Genomic DNA, 25,610 nt, shown 5'->3' with positions numbered 1-25,610 from the left:
GTCTCTCTGAACTTTTACAGTTTTTCCAAAGCATTGACGTCAGACAAAAAACATTGCATATTGACATTAATGAGTCATAATACAAATCATACTTTCAGCAAAACAGACTTACTCCTGACAAATAATCACTGTTAACTTGACTTTGTGTCCAGATATCAAGATTGGTGTATGGTTATGTTATGTTATGTCCTATTTTACGGTTAGTGACTCAACAGATCGAGCTCCTCCACTTGATCCCATATGGAATCAATTACTTACTAGAGATGGTCATGGCCTGATTCTTTCAGCTGCACTGGAGTGTGTTTGAATTAAAATGCAAATAAACGTTGTCAGATGAGGAACAGGCTTTGTGTTCTGGTTAGTTTGTGTCACCTTTGTGTTGACCACAAACAACACACCATTTCCTTTGTGTTGGCTTCCTGTAACCAGTTAAACACAAGCATCATTTGGAGACACAGTTCTCTTCTGCTTCTGATGAGATAAGATTACATTACAATACATTATAATAGATTATATTACTTTGGGTGAGATTAGAAGATTCCACTACATTGGATTAGAGATGAGCTGAGATTAAATGAGATAATACGGGATAAAGGACAGAAACGTATAGAACAACAAACTGCAGAGCCACCACTGATATTCTTGTTGAACATCAAGTAGCTCAGTATACACCATACCACCCAATTAGTGTCCATGTAGTCTCGCATTGCCAGACCTTCCTCCACAGCGCTGCGGAGGAGGGTCTGGCTGGTCCGCACAGCATTCTGGGATGGGAGAAAAATGTGCTCTGGTTCATTGGCATTTCTTTAAACCAATCACAATCGTCTTGGGCGGCGCTATGCACCGTACAGAACACCGGCGCCTCTGCGAAATAGCCTCGGGAAGGTCATTTAGGCCAGATATCTGGCCTAAATGAGTGAAATCTGGCGGAGTTTTTGCGGCAACGGAGTAATCCCGGAAGTGGAACATCGTGGATATAGACTAGTGTCCATGTGGGCAACAGTGTACACAGATGACCTGACCCATTACAACAAAATAAAAACAGCGGACCATGTGCGGCAGACCTGTGGGGGGTTTCGATAGATCGACATGCTGTGGGGTCTGAGTTCTTACAGGCAGTTTTAAATTACAGGAAGTAACATTGAGTCACTAATCTTGCTCCTTTGTGACTCAGACTGTTGAACTCAGAAATGTGATCTGGCACAAAGAGGCCCCCTGTTTTAGGGGGATGATTTTTCTTCTTCCAAATGCTCCAAATTATTAGTGAGTAAAAGGCTGATATTGACCAGACAGTTTTTTAAAACTGACGTAATAGCACTATCAGTAAGCCAAAAAAAAAATCACCCTGGATAAAAACATTAACTTATTAATCACATTTTCTTCCTTTGAGTGTTTTCACAACGTTCATGAGTAGCTGGGTGAGACATTGGACAGCTGCCTCTGGCACAGTTTGGACCATTCGTAATTTCAGAAGTAAATGGACTGTTTTTGCAGATTTGTAGACTTCCCTAATGACACAAGATTTAATTTGGAACATTGACTGGACATTCCACTGAATTCACCAAAATGTGTTTCATATGAAAACACTTTATGTAACCGGCTGGCAGGTTAGAGCTGCATGAAAACGAACATAGTGAAGTCAGTAGTAGTGGAGGCTGCAGCAGCGTGCCCTGGTGGACTGTTTGAAGACTAGTTCTATAAGATTCTCTTAAAGCTGAAAACTATTTGTTTATCAAAACAAAAGTTTGGGATTTTGAGGACAGCAAGTGAGAATAGTGCTTAGTAATGTTTAAGGAATGAAAAAATAAACTGACAATGACCATGGGTGCGACTAAATATGGACATTATTAAGGGCGTTAAAGCTCTGATGCTCAGACTTTGTTCTCTTTGAGGCATGGCCATTTTAAAAGAATTAAAACAGCTGTTGGGATGAAAATTTGCATGGTGTAATTTCTCGCATCTACATTGCTTTAATGTGTGACTCATCACCAACATCACATAGTATTTAGATTTAAAACTTTCTTGATGACTTAAAATTTTGTTTCCTTTCAGATATACTAGTGTACTACTTGTGGCTGCTGTGTTGTGTTGTTTTATGGCGTTTTATTCTGTTGTGTTATCTGTATTGAAATGTGGAAAGTTATGATATAGTTGCTCTTATTGTGTTATCTTTAATAAAGCCCTCACAGAATGCTATTATTTTATCATTGTCGGTTTAGATGTAAGTCTTTGGCTCTGTTTTAATTCATAATACTCCCAAAACTTATTTGATGATTTATGAACATAGCACATCTCATGGATTGGAATCTGTGCATATAGCGTATATTTACTAAGATACTATAAAGATTAAAATACTGTTAAGCTATATTCTTTCCACTAATTGTCAGGATGACGGATGTGAGAATTATTATCAGAGAGAAGGATAGCAGAGATAGGATGGATGTCCTATCAAAGTCTTTATATTGATCAGGTAATGTAAGTGTTCATGCAGAAAGGCCAATCTGAATATGCAGATACAACTGTGATGATGATTGTGAGATGGTAAAATATCTGCTGACACAAAGATTCATTGTTGTTAAGTAGGTAATAAAGTCAAAATGATGACATCTGCTGGACAATTATTTGGTATTTGCTTTGTACACATGCATATACAAAATTCAAAAGTAATATTCTATAAAATTATGTATTTTTAAATACTTTTTACATTATGTAGTTATATAACCTAGTATGATGAGATTTTTGTTGATACCACATACCATAGACTGTTATAGTCTACACGCTGTGCATAGTCAAATAAAATAAAAACGAGTCTTTAGTCCCCTCTATTGGTCACAGTGCGTAACTACAACAATGTTTTACGTTGAACGTTTTTACCGGAAGTGTAGTATGCCATTTTGTCTAACCTTACCCACTGCAACCTCCAGAGGGCACACGCATCTTCTAATTTGCGCCATACACCTACACAGTACAGCACACAATGTCCTCCAGTGATCATAGTACATGATTACACATCCGTCTATTGTTTCATTAGCCAAAGATAACCGTCTCTGATTTAGCATAGCCGTTCTTATAATACATCGAGGATGAGCATAACACAGGAATACAGTTACACGTGACCTGTGACCACCTTACCCTTTTGTTTCTGCCTTGAGGCTGGCTCTGCATGGCTAACGAAATGATGAGTTTCCTACTCTCTGGTGGTCACAGTGACTAACTACAACACAGTACTACTCTTTTATCAAGTTAGACATTATGGCATAATGAAAATTCCGTTGAACAATTTCAAAGTAAAACAGATACACGCCGTGACAAGCAGAAAAACCGCTCAAGTAGAAGTAATGGATACTGTCATCAATGCCACTTCCAGGCACTAGGCGGCGTTATGCACTTTATGTTTGTTAACGAACAACATTGATACACAGAAGAAGAAGGAGCCGTCATGGCTCAGATTGTGTGATAGCTTTTGAGTCGCCTTACGTTCATTTTTGTTTAAAGTGCACCGTTTAGGATAACCACGATCAGTTCCATGAGACCGAATAACTACGTGAGCCACTTTTAACTTAAATGTGCAGGTCAATTAGCTAATGCTAGATCACTGTCAGTGCTGCGCTTGACACCGTCAAGTTAGCTAAAGTTGCTAACAGCCATTTGTTGTCGTTAGCCTAGCAGGTTTTGTCCAGTTTGTTACTGTTAATATAGATGTAATTAACAGCATGCAGACTTAACGTTACGTTACTGAACTTGTGTGTTTTACGTGTGCTTGGGTTTCGCCGTGTTTTTTTCTCACACGCAGAATACACCAAGCTAAGTAATGACACCCAATTAACCTGCTGTGGATTTGACTTGCGCCTGTTAGTCAAGATGAATCGTCCAAAGCCTACAACTCTTAGGCGCCCCAGTGCTGCAAAACCATCAGGTACTATAAAGCCAACCCATTGCAATCTAACGTTAGTGTTAGTTTGCTCATCTTATGTTTACGATGGTAAACAGCGCAGAGGGAAATTACAATCTTCTCTGACGTCTGTTTCTCCCAGGTCACCCTCCACCAGGAGATTTCATTGCTCTGGGATCAAAGAGCCAGGGTGGAGAGCCCAAAGCCCCCGCTGTCTTGCTGAAGCCAGCATCCACCGTGTTACCTGCTGACCGTAAGAGAGAGACTTCCTCCACTCTGCCCTCCTCATCGGGTCTGTCCAGCCTCACCAAGCGGCCCAAACTATCCACCACCCCTCCAGTCAGTGCTCTGGGACGACTCGCTGATGTCGCAGCTGTGGACAAGAGGGCGATATCACCCTCAATAAAGGAGCCATCGGTGATACCTATTGAAGGTAGACCAATTGCTTTGTTTTCAAACTTGAAAAAGCTAACATAGAAATGGCTACAAAATGTATATTGTATATTTTACACTGCCATAGTTACAAGGAAAGTTAAAACTCCTCTTTTTTTTTTTTTTTTTTTATTGTAGTGTCACCTGCAGTGCTGCTGGATGAGATTGAAGCTGCAGAGTCTGAAGGAAATGATGACCGCATTGAGGGACTGCTGTGTGGAGCAGTGAAACAACTCAAGCTGAACCGAGCCAAGCCTGACATAACACTGTACCTCAGTCTCATGTTCCTGGCCAAAATCAGGCCCAACGTTTTTGCTACTGAAGGAATTATTGAGGTAAGATTTCTCTTTGACTTTGTGTTAGCCTTGCAAAGGTATTTCCCCTCACAGATGTTGGAAGTTGATTTTTTTCCACCTGTCTCACTCTTGTCACAAGGCCTTGTGCAGCCTCCTGCGTCGGGATGCTTCCATCAACTTTAAAGCAAAGGGGAACAGTCTTGTGTCTGTTCTTGCTTGCAATCTGCTGATGGCAGCCTACGAGGACGACGAGAACTGGCCTGAGATCTTTGTAAAAGTGAGAATCTCCTAAAACTCAAAACTGTTTTATTTTCTTTTTTAATAATGTTTTATTTTAGCCATGAAGGAACTCTTTCAGATAATCAATCCAAAATGTATTTTCAGGTGTACATTGAGGACTCTCTTGGAGAAAGAATCTGGGTGGACAGTTCTCACTGTAAGAATTTTGTTGACAACATCCAGACTGCTTTTGGGACAAAGATGCCCCCTAAGAGTATGCTGCTGCAGGCTGACACTGGCCGCTCTGGTGGAGATCTCAGTGCAGGTACAGTTACATTGAGAAAAACACACTGGCTTGTTGGGTGTTAGGATTGCTGATGCAGGAAACATGCGCTGAGTATTTATGCTGCTTTTGGGTTTTTTATGTTTTTGTTTTTAGGTAGCAGCCCTCATCCCTCAACCCCCGATGAGGATGACAGCCAGACTGAATTGCTGATAGCTGAGGAGAAACTCAGCCCTGAGGATGAAGGGCAGATTATGCCGAGGTATGACAACTACCCATATAGATGTGAGGGATGCTACAGTCTACAGTCCAACAGACACCACGCTTAAGTTTTCGATACAGTAGTTTTTCATTAAGTTATAACAGTTAAGTTATTTATAAAAATGTACTGAGTTCTGGACCATTTAGTCTTTTGTCTCACCCTCTGGTGTACTGTAGGTATGAAGACCTGGCAGAGAGCGTGGAGGACTATGTGCTCGACGTCCTCAGGGATCAGTTGAACCGCAGGCAGCCGATGGACAACGTGTCCCGAAACCTGCTGCGTCTGCTCACGGCCACGTGTGGCTACAAAGAGGCACGGCTCATGGCTGTGCAGAGGCTGGAGATGTGGCTCCAGAACCCAAAGGTGATTAACATTTATCCTGGAATAAACCACTTGTGAATTTCAATTTCCCAGTATCTCATTGTGTTAGTAGTATTATCTGTCAACCTGGAGTAAAATACTGCATTTGGGGAGTGAATTGCAGGGTGAATTTGTCAGAATATCTTTATAATGAAAGTTAAAAGGTAGCTTATAATGGCAAAAAATAAATGGAAAAAAAGCACGATGAAGTCAATACATTGATATCAATATTGTGATGCATTCTCTTGAAATATTGCTACCAGTGTATTGATTGTTAAATGCAAGAGATGCAACAATATACTGCAATATTAATTAATATCTAATATTTTCACAGCTTTTGTGTATGTAAAATAATGAATATGAAGATGTTGATAAACTCACTCTCTTTGTCTTTGTGTGCGCACAGCTGACTCGACCAGCTCAAGACCTCCTCATGTCTTTGTGTATGAACTGCAACACCCAGGGATCGGATGACATGGAGGTGATCTCCAACCTGATCAAGATCCGACTCAAACCTAAAGTCCTCCTCAACCAATACATGCTGTGTGTCAGGTCTGTGGAGGCTCTTTTTGGTTTGACTTCTTACTAGTTGTTATACGCGGAGACTTCCACTAACTGATGCTTTGGCCGTGATTCTCCAGGGAGCTGCTCAACGCTAACCGAGACAACCTGGGCACTACGGTGAAGCTGGTGATCTTCAATGAGCTGTCCAATGCCAGGAATCCTAACAACATGCAAGTCCTCCACACAGTGCTGCAGCACAGCCCAGAACAGGCTCCAAAGGTGAAACTACATACTTTTGAATTGTTTAAATAAATAGTAGTTTGGAGATTATTTCACTATTTTAATCTGTCCTAAGTATCTGCGTTTAAATTCTATCATTTTCTCACAAAATTCTCCCTGTCTTCCATTGTGTCTGTAGTTCTTGGCGATGGTGTTCCAGGACCTGCTAACCAACAAGGATGATTACCTCCGTGCCTCCAGAGCCCTGCTGAGAGAGATCATCAAACAGACCAAGCACGAGATTAACTTCCAGTCCTTCTGCTTTGGTTTGATGCAGGAGAGAAAGGAGACCAGCTATGTGGACATGGAGTTCAAAGTATGTATCTGTGTGAAAATCCTTTAGTCATTTCAGCTTTTATCTTCACGTATTTACAACGGTTTATCTTTGTCTCTCCCATAGGAGCGTTTCGTCATCCAGGTTACAGATTTACTGACTGTCTCCATGATGTTGGGCATCACCGCTCAGGTCAAAGAAGCAGGCATTGCGTGGGACAAAGGAGACAATAAGAGTGAGTGCTGTGTATTTGTACTAATGATGTATTTATTAACAATATTACGCATGATTACTTTTGCCTTAAACATATGTCTGTTTTTTTGTTTGTTTTAGATCTGGAGGGCCTGAGGTCGTTTCAGAATCAGATAGCTGCCATCCAGAGAGATGCTGTGTGGTGGCTTCACACCGTGGTTCCTACCATCAGCAAAGTTGGCGCAAAAGACTACGTTCACTGGTTGGTAACTGCGTGTATCTGATGTGTTTTATTGTTCAAACTGCACAAGCTAATCATGTTTTCAGCTACTTTGTAAATTAATTATCTTGTTGTCCGCACGCAGCCTTCACAAAGTGCTGTTCACAGAGCAACCTGAGACATATTACAAGTGGGACAACTGGCCTCCAGAGAGTGACAGAAAGTGAGTTTTCTTCCATTATTCAAACTAAGCATGTTTGATTTCCTGACAATATCTAGCACTGTCACCTTACAAAGCTGTGTTATTTATTGTTCCTCAGTTTCTTCCTTCGCCTCTGCTCCGAGGTGCCTCTGTTGGAGGACACACTGATGCGCATTCTGGTGATTGGGTTGTCACGTGATTTGCCCCTGGGCCCAGCAGATGCCATGGAGCTCGCAGATCACCTGGTTAAGAGGGCTGCTGGAGTTCAGTCTGATGGTAGGTCATGATCCACTTAGGCTGTAACTGTTTATGATCACAGTTAAAGCTTTGTATATTTCTCTCTGGCAGACTATTTGGACATTTGGTAAACGTGTCTCAGTTTAACGAGCAGCCAACTTAAGTTTTTCAAGGGGTCAACTCCTTATTCACATCTTATCCTCACAAGTCAGAAAAGATGCATGTTAGGAAAGTATGAACAAAGGAAATATGGTATTCATTGTAATTGTTTGAATACTTCTTGGCACGATTCTCGACATGTCAGTTTGAATCCATAGAGATGACCGATGGTTTCTTTTTAAACAGACCTGGAGGTCCTGAAAGTGGAGAGGATCCAACTCATTGATGCAGTGCTGAATCTGTGTACATACCACCACCCAGAGAACATTCAGCTGCCTGCAGGGTGCCTACAGCCGTCATCTGTCAAACAAACACTTTCAGGTCATACAGTTTACAGTGTAAAATAACAAATTACTCTTAATGTTTAAGGTACCAACCGCCAAATTTGGCAATATCCACACTGTATTGGAAGGCATGGCTGCTGCTGCTTGTGGTGGCTGCGTTTAATCCTCAGAAAATAGGTACAGCACTCCGTTTTCTATGTTGCATACATACGAGTAGCTACTTTTTAAGCTATTAAATATTCTTTAACAATATATTGTCTATCATTTTTTTCCTTTTAGGTTTGGCTGCCTGGGATGGCTATCCTACTCTGAAAATGCTCATGGAGATGGTTATGACAAAGTAGGTTAAAAGTTATCATTTAGACTAGAACTGTTCCAGGATAACAAAGCTGAACAGCTAACACACCTCTTTCTATGCTTCCATAGCAACTGCACCTACCCTCCATGCACCATTGCAGACGAGGACACAAAGACTGAGATGATCAACAGGGAGCTGCAGATCTCCCAGCGAGAGAAACAAGAGATCCTGGCCTTTGAGAGCCACTTGGCAGCAGCCTCCACCAAACAGACCATCACAGAGAGCAACAGCTTGCTGTTGTCTCAGCTCACCAGTCTGGATCCACAGTAAGAGACCAAGAGGAATTACCTTATGCACCTTGTAACTTGTAGACTGCATTCTCAAAGAAAATGCCTCTGTTATAAAGTGACACACAACCTCCACTTTCTTTAGATTGGAGGGAGGACAGTAAGCGAACACGTGCCTACTTTTTATACAGCAGACAGTTCAATCCAGCTATTACCACTAGAAAATCCTTGTCAGTCTATATTGTAAGAAGTCCTGTATTAATCTCTATTAGCACTCTTAAAGACTTGATGAAAGTGTTTTTACAGCTGTGTGACAGGAAGAAGGACTCATGGTTTTTGTTTGTGTTCAGGGGTCCTCCTCGTCGACCTCCTCCTCAGATCCAGGAGCAGGTGAAAACCCTCAACCAGTCTCTGCGTCTCGGACATCTCCTCTGCCGCAGCCGCAACCCAGACTTCCTCCTCAACATCATCCAGAGACAGGTAATGGCCATGGACACACTACTACACAATGGCCCAATACATATGGAAACACCTTTCTACTGCTCATAGAACAAAATAAACCTTCCTCAAAATGGCAAAACGTATGTCTGACTCACTAAAAACTTAGCAGATGTAGTTGACAGCTATGTTATCTTCAAAATGGGTATTTTGTCTCAACCAGCACATCATGTGTAACAGATATTAGCTTGGTGCTGTACTGGACCAGCTTTGGGTTAGAATCCAAGATCTTTAGTTTAGTAAACTTGCTTTTCCATCAAAGCTGAACTTCAACAATTTAAGCCTGACTTAAAGAGGAGAAATAACATTATTCTAAAGGCTTTTGTCTTCGGTGTGCGTCCTATAACTGTAGTACATTTTCAATCCTTCACAGGCTTCCTCTCAGTCCATGCCGTGGTTGGCTGATTTGGTCCAGTCCAGTGAGGGGTCCCTGGATGTGCTTCCAGTGCAGTGCTTGTGTGAATTCCTATTGCATGATGCTGCGGATGACAGTCTGCCAATAGAGGATGACGAAGAGGGAGAGAGCAAAGAGCAGAAAGCCAAGAAGAGACAAGTATGTTGATTATACCAACATACCTTACTGTTGGCAGGCAGCAACTACCTTACTGTCCTGTTTTTACATTGTTTTTTTTTTATTTTTCATAATGTCTGGTTTTTATTAGTCTTTGGGCTCAAAGTAACATGCTAAATGTATACCTGAGCTTATTTATACTTAAGTGCATCTTATGATTCTTGACTAATCCTGAATTATTATCTCCTTCCTGTTAGAGACAGCAAAAGCAAAGGCAGCTACTTGAACGGCTCCAGGATCTTTTGTTAGGTCCTAAGGCTGACGAACAGACAACATGTGAAGTGCTGGACTACTTTCTGCGTCGTCTCAGCTCTTCTCAGGTGGCATCGAGGGTCCTAGCCATGAAGGTACCATATTGGAAGCGGGAAAAAAAAAAACATTTCTAGTAGCACTGCGTTACTGTTTAAACATAACTCCATTTACATTATATATTTGCGTGTAGGGTTTGTCATTGGTGCTGACTGAAGGAGGCTTGAAAGACGGAGATGAGCGGGATCAGCCCATGGAAGAAGACTCTGCAGATGCCGAACTCCTGCCAGGGTACCAGTGGCTGCTACAAGATCTCCCAAAGCTCCCCTTGTTTGACAGCGTCAGGGGCATGACATCCACTGCTCTGCAGCAGGTCAGTGTCTGACTCCACAGTAAACTATAGCTGGAAATAAATGGAAACTTTTTAGAAGGATTACTGACAAGGAGTTTGATGGGTGTCTTGTCTATCTGCTTTCTTGAAGGCTATTCACATGGAGACAGATCCACAGACGATCAGTGCCTATCTCATCTACCTATCCCAGCATGCACCAGTGGAGGAGCAGTCTTCTCATAATGATCTGGCCCTGGTAACTACGGCGAGTTGTTTAAATTCATTACATTACATTCTTTTCTTGAATCTGTTTTGTTTTCATTGAGCAGTGCCAGTGTTTCCCGTATATACATTTTGCCGCCGCTGCTTCAGAAGTTTATGAAATGTCATGAAGTTGCAATTACACGACTCTGCGGAGCTGTCCGCTCCACTGAACTCAAACGAACGGCCGTCCGCTTTCTCTCCACTGTGGGGATAAGTCATGACAACCAAATAAACAACAGCGTAAGTACAGCCTTTTTCTACTCAGCCAGAGTGACAAACAGGGATGAAATCCTTGATGGCTGTGTTCCCATTGGAAACCGTGGTCACGTGGGTCCTGTGAAATATGACTGCTTCAGTAGTTTGGAAAATAGCAATATGGGGCAATGAATTTGATGAATGTACTGTTTATCAGACCACAAATGATAAAAGAATTAGTTAGCTAGCACACCCTGGGGTCCCTCTGCCTCACTCCCTGCCACTAGGAGACTACTGTGGCGGGAAGAGAACAGACGGAGCTCCGCAGACGGACCTTCAGTTAGCTGATCCGGCGTCGATGTGGTCCGGGACCAGCAAACTTTCTGTTAACCCTAAACCTTTACCCCCTGTTGCTGAAAATAAAATCCTAAAGGAAATACCGTGCTGACATTAATCAGATCCTCAATCACTCCCTATAGGACGTTGCCCGGCTGATCGTTGAGCGTTCTACCATCATGAACAGCCTGTTCTCCAAGCATTCCTGCAGACCTGAGTCTGATGCTGTGCTCAGTGCTTTCCTCACCATCTTCTCTACATACATCAAGAGAATGCGGAAGACCAAAGAGGGCGAGGATCTTTACAGCTGGGTGAGCACTTACATCATGGCCTACTTTGTATTGATCCTCTCACTGGCTCAAAGTACGTGACACATTTAAGAATATTCTGCAAGTTCCATAAAATCCCCTAAAATCTTCAGGCCTAGTGACCTGACACTTGTCCTGTGATCATTGAATGATCTTGATACGGAGTGCGAGGGGGAAAAAAAGAAATACAACAGGAACCAATCTGAAGAAATATGCTTTGAGGCTGCAACTGCAAAAATTTTAATCTGCAATTTAAGATTAATCCAAGTTTGACGTCTGTAGGCCTGGATAGAAAAAGTGTGTGTGGGGGGGAATTGCATGATAAAACTGCTGATAAAACACTTTTCTTCCCCCCCTCCAGTCCGAATCCCAGGACCAGGTGTTTCTGCGTTGGACCACAGGAGAGACTGCTACGATGCACATCCTTGTAGTCCATGCCATGGTTATTCTGCTGACACTGGGGCCTCCAAAAGGTAGTCCTGTTCACTTTGCAGTTCGATATTTGCATGGTAAAGGGCCTGTAAGAACATGTTTACCGTTGTGCATTTTTACAGGAGAGAGTGATTTCTACGCTCTTTTGGACATTTGGTTCCCCGACAAGAAACCTCTACCCACTGCCTTCCTGGTTGACACCTCAGAAGAGGCCCTTCTGCTGCCTGATTGGTTGAAACTCAGGATGATCCGATCAGAGGTGTCTCGATTGGTTGATGCAGGTACAACTTGCCATAGTACACAAAAATATTTCACTAACTAGTCACTTACAGGTATAACAACACTTAAACCATTATAATTACTTTTCAAGAAAGCCGTAAAGGTTTTTGATTTAAAAAAAAAAAAAAAAAAAAACACTACATCATTGTAACATTTAAAAAATATATAATTTATTCAACTTTGCGAATTAAAAAAATTCAAATATACGTGTTTTATGCACATGGCTTAAGGCATACCAGAATTGTGATCACTTTTACAGTAACTTGAAATGTTGCACAATGTATTCATTCCTCTTCTACCTGTGTATCACATACTTGTATCTATATATTGTTACTTTTTATGTTCTATGCCTAGGGACTACAGATTAGCATTCTTGCTAACTCTGGCATGTTTACAGCTTGTATTTTATACTGATGTTTATTAATGTGCTCGGTCCCTGTCAAATAAATTAATAAATACATTTAAAATTTTTAATGGAACAATACATGTTTTTCTTAGCTTTACAAGACCTGGAGCCTCAGCAGCTGCTGCTGTTTGTACAGTCCTTTGGTATTCCTGTATCCAGCATGAGTAAATTGCTGCAGTACTTGGATCAGGCTGTCTCTCATGATACACAGACGCTGGAACAGAACATCATGGACAAGCGTAAGAGTGCTGCAGATATCCTACTTTTGAAATGGTTTGAGATATTATAGTCTATAATTATGATGTATCACACTTTGTATGTATCCTGCAATAGATTACATGGCCCACCTGGTTGAAGTGCAGCATGAGCGAGGTGCCACTGGGGGGCACACCTTCCATTCATTACTGAGCTCCTCTCTTCCTCCACACAGAGGTTGGTGACTTTAGGCTCCAAATGATTGAGTATGTGCTGTTTAAGGTTATATTATATGACATTTAAGTAGTTTTCTCCATTTAATGTTTAGATTACTCACATTGAACATTATTATTACTCACAACATTGTAAATGTGTTTAACAATATTAAGATTTTTTATACTTGCACATAATCTTTTAGATGGCATAGTGCTTTAAATGTGAAGTATCTGGCATTTTTATAAATGTATGAAAATAATCTAAATTAGTCCATGTCCTGACTACATCCCTCCTGACAGATTCTGCTGAAACAAGTAAGGCCAAAGTTACCGTGGAAACGCCCCATAACTCAGTGAAGATGAGAGCAGCCAGTCAGCTTCCTGCAGTCGGGCCTGATGATGATCTCACTGGCATGTTGCTTCAGGTGGGATTTACTATGTGTTTTATTCTCATTTCTTTGTGGTAGGATGTTTTCTTTTCATTTGAACTTTTTGGATAACATGGGGTTAAAACACTATTCGTTGTCGGCTAAATGTCAATTGTTGATTACAAAAGAAATTCACCTCTAAAAAAAGTTGATTCCCTTTTATGTATTCCAAGCTGTTGTTAAGTCACTTCTGTGTCAAACTGGCATGTTTCTGTTTCCCTTGCTTTCACAGATATTCCCCCTTAAAGTGGACCCTCGCTGGCACGGCCCCCCTCCCAGCCAGCTCTCTCTGGCCTTACAGCAGGCCCTGGCTAAAGAGCTGATGCGGGCCAAGCAGGGCCAAATTCAGCAGGGTGGGCTGGCATTTCGGCTCCTACAGGCCATTGCGGCCCTGCTCACCTCTGCTCACGCAGGGCCTATTGTCATATCAATGCACCACAGCCATGCCCTGTCCTGTCCTCTCATGCGCCAACTTCACCTCTACCAGGTACCAGGCTACCAGGCTGACAATTGGTGCATAATTCCATGTTGAGTCATAACACATTACAATATAAGACTTTTTTTCTTGTTATTTGCAGCGTCTTGTGTCCCAGGACATGGCTTTCTCCTCACTTTTCCTTAAGGTCATTGTTGAGATGTTAATCTGGTTAGACAACCCAACTGTGGAGGCAGGACCACTAAAGACTCTACTCAAAACCTTCGCTGGTCAGAACTCTCACAAACACAGGCACAATGATGGTGAGTACCTCCACTCTTTATCTTTTCAAATGTTGATTATTTCATTGTATATCATCAGTGGGTGACAAGTGTTTCTGCCCTGCAGTGCGTACAGGTTTCCTCCACCTGGCGGAGGCTTTGGCATATCGCAGAGATATTGAAGTGCCTCTGATAGCCATCATTGCAATGCTGAAAGCTGGAGACAGATGCAATGCAGAACCAGAGCTCATTGGGAAAGGTAATGATAGTCATTGTGTGGATGTGAATGTGCATTGAATTTGTCTGAACTGAGCATCACATTTAGTGTTTTAAACATTTGTCAAATAATTAGCTGATTGACAGAGATTTATTTATTTTGTAACAATAATTTTAATACATTTTGACACTTAAAAATAAAACTGTTAGGGCTGTCAGCATTAACGCGTTAATCGCGTTGTGATTAAGGGCAGAGCGTACATTTTTTTTAATCACATTTATTAATTTATTTTCACTTCACTCTGCTTCACGTGGTGCCTAACAGGCTACTATTTTGACCCTTTGCCACACCTTTACTTATCATCAAGCTGTCATACTTCCTCGTAACACATCCTCCTGCTGCTGGCTGCAGGCATGATGGAGAAATGCAGCAGCAACACAATTCTGAATGGCGCTTTTTATTTTCCAGTAGACGAGTCGAAAGCCATAGGCACATTGTGTAAAGCCGAATTATAATATCACGAAGCACGTCAAGCTTGAGCTATCACCTACGAGCTAAGTATAGTACAGTTAACGTGACTCAGGTTGATGCTAGTGGGTTCAGGCAAAGCACTATTTTGGAGAATACTTCTCGCCGACCTGTTGATGAAACCAAAGTGCAAACGCTGTCTCATCAACCGGTGATCACTGGACATCAGTGAGTAATCAACATTATTTAGAAGTTACTGCATACTATATCGACTCTGGTAAGTAGGGTTGGGTACCGAAACGTGCCGACCTAAACGGTACTAACGAGACCAAATAAGAACGAAAATTTCGGTGCCTCATTTCGGTGCCTGACTTTACACTACACATGACAACAGGTAACGTTAGCCCACCTTTAGCTAACAGCTGGATTAAACGCGGTTAAAATGCTGACAGCTAACGTTAAACAGTGTAAAGTGTACCCTTCTTTTTCTTTTTTCTTCTTTTGTTTACAGTAAATAAATAACTAATAACTAATACAAATCTTAAAGTCAAGTTCATGTAACTTTCTTTGCATTCATTTGATTCCCAATCAAGATACACTGGTAAGAATTGCTTTCCATTGTTAATATGTACTTAAAAACAGTTCTGAAATGCAAAATAATAGAATTTTAATCATGTGATAAAACATGCGATTAATCGCGATTAACTATAGTAATTCAGCAATTAATTGTGATTAAAAAAAAATTATCGTTTGACAGCCCTAAAAACTATGCATCTCTCCGGGAAAATTTTGGGATGTTTAACAGCAGCATATATAACAGAAAACAAAAAGGGCTTTTACAATAATAACAAAACAAAAGCTGAACGGAGGACAAAAGCTGCAGTGAATTGTTTGATAGACATTGTGAACCGAAGGATGCATAATGGCAGTCCAAGCTAAGCGGCTGTCTTTTCTTATATTCCAGTGTTACAAGGGCTGATGGAGGTGAGGTCGCCGTATTTGGAGGAGCTACTGTCTCTGTTGATGACTGTTGGTACACAGAACGGGACCGCTGGCCCTGTTGCCACGGTGATTTCCTTGCTGCTTCAGGAAAGTGAGGAGCGAGCTGTGAAAAAGGAAGTGGATTCTAACAAGTGAGCATCGCAATTCTATTTCCCTCTCAAGTCATGCAAGAAACATTTATATTTGACAGGACTAAATGACAAACACGGCTGCCTGTGACAAAAAAAGCGCCGGCGCCCGCTGTCTGTGGCCTTGTACTCGGAAACTGCTATTGGATTTGGTTCGAAAATGTTTAATTGGTTTTGAAGCTTTACATTGGCTTAACAGATTCACTTGCTGTGAAAAGCACTGAACACTTCACAGAATAACTGCCAGTGAGGCAGGTACATACTGAAAGATGCTCATTGACACATGCAAGGTCTTGTCCAAGTAGATCAGTGATAACATGTATTTGTGTAGAATACTGTCTGTGTATTGTTAGAAAAGTGGAGTGATTTAACTGTAGAAGCCATGTTACTACACTGTGAAACATTTTGTATCACCAAGACAGGTTCCAGCTTGACTCACTGATAACAGTAAAATGTTTGACTTGTAGGTTGTAATAAACCAGCACATTGTGCATAGCATCTTTGGCTCAGCTGTATTCTGAGGTCTTGATTAAGGCTATAGGAATTGAATAGAGGTTCAGTCACATCTCCATAGAGGTAACCTTTCAGTTTCACCTTTGCCAGCAGCTCCGAGGTGACAAAGTCGGGACTAAGCTCTGGGCTGCTGGTTGATTGGCTGGAGCATCTTGACCCTGAGGTCACTTCAGTGTGTCCAGACCTTCAACAGAAACTGCTGTTTGCCCTCAACAAGGTAAGATAAGCATTGCCTGCAGATAATGTACTTCTCTTGTCTTATCACGCTGGAGTAAGTATTTGCTTGGCGTTCCTGATGCATCCTTTCCTACTATATCTCTATTTCAGGCAAGAGGAACCCCTGCCTACAGACCTTATCTTTTGGCCTTGCTTACACATCAGTCAAACTGGTCCACCATCCTGCAGTGTATCAGTGCTCTTCTCAGCAAGCGCAGAGACTACAAGTACACCCATTAAAAAAACATTTTTTTAGTAAGCATGATGTTTCTTATAGTGAGAGATTATGTTAAGTGTCTGCGTAACGTTTTTCAGACTTGACCCATCATCAGCCCTGGATTTCCTGTGGGCGTGCAGCCACATCCCACGTATCTGGCAAGGACGCGACCAGAAGATTCCTCAAGTAAGATCTAAAAGCCCACATACAAAATCCCTTGTTACACTTTTTTCAGCGTTTTTGATAAGACCAGGTTCATTCTGCTAAAGCTGAGGTGTGTGTTTTATTTTATTTATTTTTTTTGTCTGTGTAGAAGAAAACGGAGAAGTTTGTGCTACGACTCAGTTCTCTGGAGCTCATGAGCCTGGTGGACCTGATCTTGTCAGAGTCGGAGCTCAACAGTCGCGACTCACCCCGCGATGACAAAAGCAGCTTGGACCAGGCCTCCTGCTCCCTCATCCAGTCCAGGCTGCCCCTCCTTCACTCCTACTGCAGTGGAGAGCTAGAAAACATCAAGAAAGTCTCAGAGTACCTCATCTACTGCACAAAGAAATGGGAGGACAGGTATGGTGTATGGTTGTTGTGTATGTAAGTTGCATATGTGAAGACACATGCTTATCACCTTTTGTCGTATAAGGTTCACTAAAGTGCTCAGCCCATCCATTTCGACACATTGTATTGTTCTTTCTAATTAGCCCAAATATGGAAAGTCCCTTTTTTCCTGTTATGGTGTGCTGATAAACTTGGGGTAAATCGCTAGATTTTCCTCTCAGTGCAGATTAACTTTTCAGACTTCCTCTGTCAGCCACAATGCTGTGGACCAGGGAAAACTCGATAATTAGGTCTATTGGTGTGAAATTAAAACCAGCAGAAGTCGTCTGTACTGTGATCTCTTTAAAAGCTCAGTGTTTTATAATGAAGCCAAGAGGATTAAGGCTGAAGCTCTAAACTTCCCTGTGTTGTGAATTCCTGCTCTGACTTAGCTGTCAGAGATCAGGGTGCAACTCTTTGTGGAGGCAAACCCTCCTTTCATGAAAATGTCTCTGGTTATTAAACCACTTTAATGAGGAAACTTTGGCCAAGGTCAAGCAAAATAAGCTTCCGAATTACAGTATTTTAAGTACAGCTAAGCTGTCTGGAGAAATTGTTGCTCGTGAAAATATGGCAGGATAAAAACATGTTGAAAGTAAAGGGTTTTGGCCTTGTATTAAATAAACGCTTGTATGTTGAGCATTCTTCTTGAGAAACTTCGCTGTCAGTTAAGCTGGTGTTTATTCCGATTACACACCAACTGTTGAAAAAACGGCGGACTCTTGGTCAAGGTTACTCTAATTTGCTTAATTCATAGCTGTAGTAAACTTTTCAGTTAGTAGAGAGCACATCATTTGAGCCTGACAAGAGCCTTAGAGGATTTTATGAAACACACAAATGGCTCAGAATTAAATTACGTCTTTCATGTGCCCAGTTTGTATTAGTGTACATTAATTATTGTCGTTTGTAGACCGAAACAATAGAAACATGCTTTATCCTGCTCTAATCTGGGATCTTGTATCAGCTCTGTTCATAATCCGTTGAAGGAGATGGAGAAAGTGAATTTGACAAAACCCAAGGTAATTGTTCTGTAAAACATTTTTTTTTTTTTATCTTATAGTCTATAAACTATAGAGTGAAGCTCACTTGAGTTTAAAAGCTGTGACAAACTTTCTATGGCTGCACAAAATTGGTCATTGTCAATTAAATAGCTTCAAGCTACACAACTCAATAACATCAGGGAGTAAAGTCTTGATTACTTTGTTACTAAGCTTCTAGCTTTACAATGGACAGCTGAACTGTCCTAAACCAATACTAAAATGTATTTCCCCTAAAGTTGAATGGCACATTCCTGTAGTTGGGGCCTGGTCTCTAAACCATAGCATACTGTATACATCCCAGTTTTAGGGCCCGAGCGCCGACAGCGGCGAAGGCCCTATTGAAACTGAAGGAATTATTGTTTCTTTCTTTCTATTATTATTATTTTCCCGTCAAATGAATTGGCTTTTTGAGGGGCTTAACATATTCAAAAACTCACCAAATTTGGTGGTCGCATCAAGTCTGGTGAAAATTTACGTATTTTAAGGGTTTCGGGAATAGGAGCACAAAAATGGCTCGCTAGCGCCCCCTAGAAAGTTACGAAAATTGAGCCCCTGCAGTGCGTTTAACGTAGACTCATGAAACTTGGTACACGTATGTAGCATGCCAAAATGTACAAAAAACTTCATTAGAGCCATACCCTAAACCCAACAGGAAGTCCGCCATTTTGATTTCAAAGTTCGAAATTAGTGCGATTTTGGCCATTTCCACATGTCATACTTTAACGAACTCCTCCTAGAGATTTCATCCGATCAACTTCAAACTCGGTCTGGTCCATCTTAAGACGTTAAAGATGAAAAGTTGTTTAAAGAAAAACGTTTCGTCATAGGGCGTGGCCGTGGCGGGGCGGCCATTTTGTGCGTTTCGCAGCCGAAACAGGAAATTGGTGTAACTCGAGTGTACATTGTCCAACTGGCTCGAAACTTTTCAGGATTCATAAGAGTCCAACCCTGAGGAGAAATCAAGGCCGATATTTACTTAAAGTCATAGCGCCCCCTAGTGGCAACAGGAAGTAGGCCTAAAAGTCAAGGTGCTATACTTTAACAAACTCCTCCTAGAGATTTCATCCGATGGACTTCAAACTTGGTCTGTACCATCCCAACACCTTAACAATGAAAAGTTATTAAAAGAAAAACTTTTCGTCAGACGGTGTGGGCGTGGCGTGGCGGCCATTTTGAGTGTTTAGCGATGAACAAAGAAGTTGTTGTAACTTGAGTGTACGTTGTCGTATCTGCCCGAAATTTCTCACGATTAACAAGGGTCCAGGCCTAAGGACACCTACAGGACAAACTTGACTTTTGGTAATAGCACCCCCCCGCTGGCGACAGGAAATGCGCCTAATATGACAAACATCATCCGATTTACATGAAGCTTATAATGTGTGGTCTACATGTGATACTGAGCCGCCCCCTATAATGTAACCACACCCACTTACTCAGGCCACGCCCCCTTTCATAACTTTTGACCCGTTTAAGGTAGAGTCTTATGTGAGGTATCATTGAACTCAGCACAGACTTCCTTTTTAATTGGTGATGGTTTGACCCGCCCCCTACGCTTTTGCCACTCCCTTTTCACAGCTAATGAACCGTATGATGTAGAGTCTTGTGTGAGCTATCGTTGAACTCGGCAGGGAGTTCCCCTTTCATCGTTGACAATTTGCGGCATCTGAGTGCCGCGCGAATGCACGGTCGCAAGGAGCGGCATCCGCCGGTAACCCCGATGCGCACAGAGGCGCGAGGGCCCGTCCATCGCTGCTCGCAGCTTTAATGTTTATATTGCTTTTCAGTGGCATGAGTAAGCGTTGCCAGAACTTGCTGCTGCAGATCTATCTGCACTTCCCCGAGGTCATCCAGCACGTTACCCTGCCTGAAGGCACCTTCAGCAGTGGGGGGGCTGCAGACGGCAGCAGCTGCAAGGTAAAATTGTCTTGTCTGTTTCATAGACCACATAGTTTTTAAAATCTAAATGTAAGTGGTTTTGTTGTGACATTTTAGGTCAATCATAATGCTGAAAATTGGGATCTGATGTGATGCCCATCTTCTTCTGTTCATAAAAAAACAAAACAATTTTGTCTGTATTTGATGACTCAAAGAAAGAAAATGGCATCCTTTTTTGTTTGAATATTATTGCAACACATCACCATGATAGTTCACAGTATGGTATATACTTATTTTATGTATTTTTCCCAGCTTGATGTCCTGGTGCATCGCCTGGTCACACTGCTTGCTGATATAGGAGACTCAAAGTCCGTTGAGGGCCGTGTGTCTGATGCCAACCTTGCATGCAGGAAGCTGGCTGTGTCCCACCCTGTCCTTTTGCTCAGGTGAAAAAAAAAAAAACACAACAACTAGGTGGTACTCTATGCAGTAGTGTTTTGGGAGTTAGTCTACAAACACTGACTGTAACACTGTTCTTCATTTCTGTTTTTCCAGACACCTGCCTATGATTGCAGGTCTCTTGCACGGTCGCATCCACCTAAACATGCAAGAGTTTCGGCAGCAAAACCACATGACGTTCTTTAGCAACGTGCTCGTCATCCTGGAGCTGCTGCAGCCGCTTGTTTTCCACAGCGACCACCGGAGGGCGCTTCAAGACTGCCTTCTGTCCTTTATGAAGGTCCTTCGGGTAGGCACTGTCAAATCTCCACCGGGGGATTTAGGACTGAGATCAGACGTAACCACTTTTTCAAAGAGCTACAAATCACAGTTTTACCATGTTCGTATGTGTTTGTGCATCTTTCCTCTCGTAGAACTTCCAGAGGACTCGCTCGCCGTTGGTCTTCATTAACAAGTTTTTGCAGTTCACACAGAAGTACATCACCCACGATGCAGCGGCCGCCATTCCCTATTTACAGAAGCACTCTGACATCTTGCAGTAAGTGTATTGTGGCAAAAGAATCTTTTTGAATGATACAATTGTGACAATTGAATGGCAAACCATCAATGAGTTTACCGTATTTACAGCAACAATGGCTTTGTTAGAGATTTTATTTTGCTGTTTCTCCTGCCAGGTGTCTGTGTGCAGAAAACCCAGACCTGGTTCAGCTGAAATCTCTGCTGGCTGGACTCACGTTGCCAGTGAAAAGGTCTTCTTCAGAGGTTACGCCAGAGGACAGAGATGGTGAGCACAGGGGGATCTTTGAGTTCATGGGGTTGTTAGCCCACATAAATCCCATAAAACACACTTAAAATAGATCACCTTTTCTTTCTGTCTAGAATACATGGTGACATTTTATATATTAAGTCTAAAGAGCCACTGTTGCATTATTTCTTGTAAACTACAATTTTGCTAATTAATTGATTTTGCTCTTTACCAGACGACTTGTCCACTGGTTCCCTGCCCCTCGTCAACATATCTGCATCGGTTTCACTGAGTGCGGCTGACATGACAATGTACCTGAAAAAGATGTCTAGAGGAGAGGCAGTCGAGGGTAAAAAAAAAAAACACTGCTGCAGCAATTTCCCATGTATAAATCCTGTATCATAATGAGTAATACACTGTTCTCCCCGCCCCTCCCCCCACACTGCTATAGATGTGTTGGAAGTGTTGACAGAGGTGGATGAGAAATCGAGGAGGAGTCCAGAGATCATCCAGTACTTCATTGTGAGTCATAAACAACATAAACAAAAAAAAAAAAAAAAAGAGGAGATCATGGGTGTTACCTGTCGGTGTGTAACACATCAATCACCACCTTGTGTCACTGTTTGTAGAATGATCTGCAGAGACTCATGACAACCTCTGAGGAGTTGTGTCGGAACATGGCCTTTAGTCTTGCCCTACGCTGCATCCAGAATAATCCCTGGTAAGTTTACAGCACTGCGGGACAGCCCATCTACAGAAAGCATGCTTGAACTGAGAGAGAATGTGTAGAGATAAATAAATAAAAATAATTGTGCAGTGATACCTATCTGTGTATTAATCAATCTTCAGCCTATCTGTCTGCATACTTTCATTTGTTACCATTCACTTTTCACTATGTAATAGTGTATGTTTTCTCTGCTGCAGCTTGGCAACAGACTTCCTGCCAACTTTCATGTACTGTTTGGGCAGTGGTAACTTCGACGTGGTACAGACGGCTCTCAGGAATCTTCCAGAATATGTGCTTCTCTGTCAAGGTAAGAAGATACTCTTAAGTCAAATTTCTGTTTACAGTAATCTTTTAAGAAGCAGCATGACGGCACATGACCACACTATATTTTTTCGTAGAACAAAAAGTGATTTAAAGAAGTATGCACCCAAAGTCCTAGTCACAGTCACACTCCATGTGCTTTTTTTCTTTTCTTCACAGAACACGCAGACATCTTGCTCCACAAGGCATTTTTAGTGGGTATCTACGGACAAATTGACACCAGTTCAATGATCTCAGAGTCCATGAAAGTCCTTCACATGGAAGCAACAACATAACAAAGTGTACAACTCCACGTCCAAATCAAAATAGTGTCATTCATTTTCTGCATTCCAGGGCTGATTTTATTTTATTTTTTATTTCCCTTGAGTTCAAACACTGCTATAATTTGATAATGACACATTAACGAACTATGTGGCTCTTCAATGGTACAGATTAAAGGATCCACCAGTGAGCTGGTAGCTACCAGTAATGTCATAACTTCTGGTTAATTTAGTAACTTCAAAGAATGCATTACAATTCCCTCTAAATGATTTGAAAATGTAATAATTAAAACTGTAAAATTGCTGTTATTGTAATAATTCAATTCAATGATAAAAAGTATTAAGCCAGAATTGGTACATTTAGTACTACTTACTAAGTTATTAAGTTATTTTTAAACTGATGATAATGATACATTACCAAATACTTAAAAAGATAACAAGAATTGGAATACTATTAGGTGATATTATTATAATTGGTTAAAGACAACACAGAATATACGAAAACTATTAAATATTATAATAAACATAATTATAAAAAAAAGTCTAATTTAATTAAAATTAAAGGTTTTTATTACATTTTCAGACTTTTTTTGTGGGAGTTTTTGCAGTTATTAAATTACTAATATACATTGTAATGAAGTGCAAAGCTCAACATGTATTTGGAAAATGGCACACTAGTTTTGGCTTGATATTTTCAATAGTTTGAATATGAAACATTGACATTATTATACAATTAAAAAGCTGACGGTATGCATCATATTGAGTTGTTTTTAATAAACAACTATTAAAAAAAAGAAGCTTTTTGTAGAAGAATAAGAAGCCAAAATGACAAAATATGTTCTTGCCTGGATACAATGTTAATTGTGAATTATTTAAATAACTCAAAAGAACTGGTCATTACTTTTTAAAAGTCACAATGCTTACTGTTACCTGAACATAATCTATGAGCCACTTTGATGTGAACTGAATAAAAATACCTTTTGAAATATGCCTTATTTGTATTTTTACTTCAGCTTTGCCTGATAGAAAGTGAATAGCGTAAAATATTTCAGCAGTTAACTACTGTAGTACAGGGATTCAATGCAGACATTTTATCACTATTTAATTGGAAAGCGGTTTAATGTTGAAATTGTAACACAAATTTCCAAATAACCAATTATTACCTTTCAGAATGATTTTAGCACTTTGAACAAGATGGACGGAGAACAATAAATGGTGCAAGGTTTATAGCCTTTCATTTAATTGCCAATAATTCTTGGATCCTGATAAAACCATCAGCCGTCATAGGTACACTTGCTCTTCATTGGTGTGTAGCAGACAAATTAACAGCGTGATGCACATGTTGTGATGGAAGCCATTTTGCCATGAAAGTGTGAGTTGTTCAGCCCAGTGCCACTGACTTCATCTGAAAACCTCTTGATGGAGTCATAGGGATAAGTTAAATAGCGTGTGGGCATGCCGGTAACCTAGGAAAGTGGTTGTCCCTATTGATAGTAAATTAACCATGGCGGTAATTGTTCAATCACACAGACCAAAAGGTGCTTTGAAGACCTGATGTGGGTAGGCCATTTTACAGCACACACTGCTGCTGGTGTTTTGTTACATAGGAGGACATGAAGATGGTTAAGGATCCTCAGTGAGGGTGAGACATGCCCACACTGGTGGGTCAGTGGAATCTGTCATTCAGAAATAACAGACATTCAATGAGATAACCGGGCTGGCTGACTACATTAATGCAGCTGTTTCTTTTCAAATGTTACGCAGTACAAATGTTAGTTTTATTGTGTAAAACAAGAACATACTTTCTTTTATCCATTTGGGCAACACATATAATAGGCTGAGTTGTGACAACAGTCATGTATAGAATTCAAACCCAAGACGTGAATACATCATATATATATATATATATATATATATATATATATATATATATATATATATATATATATATTCCTTTGTCTTCTGAACCCTCATGAAGTCTCCAAATCCCCTTTAATGAATATGTATTCACACATCCATTCCTATAATTAACTTGTTCATTTTTAAACCCAATCATGTCCTACCCATCGTGCCTCATACCTGCTGGCTCTGTCTGATGTGTTAATTGCACCTGTATGGTGTCCTATAACTAGCTGAAAGCTCTGTTTATGGTTATCTATCAACTTACAACACAAGTCTTAGCAGCGTGGGCTCTTGGTCAGGCGCCAGCATCCTATTGGCTGGGCAGCAGTGAGGCGGAACAGAGACGAATGACAGCTAACGAGGAAGTGGTGGGAGGGAGAGGGGGGGGGGCAACCGTTTGCTGAATGGTCTGACGGACCACTGACAAGTTAACAACCTCTGCCTTTATTCATCATACGAGGCTGGATGCCCTGATATGCAGCTGCTAATAGCTAACTGCTCATTTGTCCATGCTGAACATTTTGCTTCATGGTAATAAAACATCTAGTATATATTTATTTAGATATGGTTATCTACAGTGGGGGAAAGTAACTAGTACATTTACCTAAGTAGAGTTTTGAGGTATTTATAGTTTCCTATACTAGTATTTCTATTTTTATGCTACTTAATACTTCTACTCCACTAAATTTCAGAGGGAAATATTCAACTTTTTACTTCACTACATTTATTTGACATCTTTCGATACTAATTACTTTTCAGATTAAAATTCTACATAAAAAAGCAAATGCTAATCTTAAAAATATAACATATTTTCAAGACAGTATTTAGTTTAGGTCCTTTGTCATG

General features: G+C 41.0%; 1 protein-coding gene across 4 annotated transcripts; it reads left to right on the top strand.

Annotated features, from left to right (window-relative positions):
* The first annotated feature begins 3,350 nt into the window (after positions 1 to 3,350).
* ints1 (integrator complex subunit 1) lies at positions 3,351 to 23,852 on the top strand. Of its 4 annotated transcripts, none has more exons than XM_028599173.1 (48): positions 3,351 to 3,544; positions 3,794 to 3,916; positions 4,035 to 4,325; positions 4,463 to 4,659; positions 4,760 to 4,897; positions 5,005 to 5,164; positions 5,279 to 5,384; positions 5,561 to 5,747; positions 6,151 to 6,296; positions 6,386 to 6,527; positions 6,667 to 6,843; positions 6,928 to 7,036; positions 7,135 to 7,255; positions 7,359 to 7,436; positions 7,534 to 7,691; positions 7,998 to 8,094; positions 8,181 to 8,272; positions 8,375 to 8,435; positions 8,522 to 8,719; positions 9,031 to 9,160; positions 9,552 to 9,731; positions 9,947 to 10,096; positions 10,192 to 10,371; positions 10,481 to 10,585; positions 11,268 to 11,435; positions 11,794 to 11,905; positions 11,987 to 12,145; positions 12,642 to 12,788; positions 12,883 to 12,981; positions 13,260 to 13,384; positions 13,620 to 13,874; positions 13,966 to 14,125; positions 14,211 to 14,342; positions 15,733 to 15,901; positions 16,505 to 16,628; positions 16,739 to 16,854; positions 16,943 to 17,030; positions 17,158 to 17,408; positions 20,260 to 20,389; positions 20,663 to 20,796; positions 20,906 to 21,098; positions 21,223 to 21,347; positions 21,484 to 21,593; positions 21,790 to 21,903; positions 22,006 to 22,076; positions 22,184 to 22,275; positions 22,479 to 22,588; positions 22,762 to 23,852. In XM_028599173.1, exons 2-48 carry the CDS (start codon positions 3,862 to 3,864, stop codon positions 22,875 to 22,877), a joined length of 6,558 nt encoding a protein of 2,185 aa, XP_028454974.1. In that variant the 5' UTR covers positions 3,351 to 3,544; positions 3,794 to 3,861; the 3' UTR covers positions 22,878 to 23,852. The 4 variants fall into 4 exon arrangements, with proteins under 4 accessions (XP_028454974.1, XP_028454971.1, XP_028454973.1 ...); XM_028599170.1 differs by having other exon boundaries at positions 10,481 to 10,594; XM_028599172.1 differs by having other exon boundaries at positions 3,352 to 3,544; positions 16,502 to 16,628.
* Positions 23,853 to 25,610: the final 1,758 nt, after the last annotated feature.

The sequence above is a fragment of the Perca flavescens genome, chromosome 15, assembly GCF_004354835.1.
Source record: "Perca flavescens isolate YP-PL-M2 chromosome 15, PFLA_1.0, whole genome shotgun sequence".
Taxonomy (NCBI): Eukaryota; Metazoa; Chordata; class Actinopteri; order Perciformes; family Percidae; genus Perca; species Perca flavescens.
This window is presented reverse-complemented; position numbering and strand designations above follow the sequence as displayed.

What these genes read in the sequence shown, in the direction of transcription:
- ints1 (XM_028599169.1), top strand. Translation starts at nt 3,862, where the DNA reads ATGAATCGTCCAAAGCCTACAACTCTTAGGCGCCCCAGTGCTGCAAAA. An exon ending in GACACTGGGGCCTCCAAAAG is followed by an intron (nt 11,906 to 11,986) that starts GTAGTCCTGTTC and finishes GCATTTTTACAG; the next exon opens with GAGAGAGTGATTTCTACGCT. An exon ending in TGCATCCAGAATAATCCCTG is followed by an intron (nt 22,276 to 22,478) that starts GTAAGTTTACAG and finishes TCTCTGCTGCAG; the next exon opens with CTTGGCAACAGACTTCCTGC.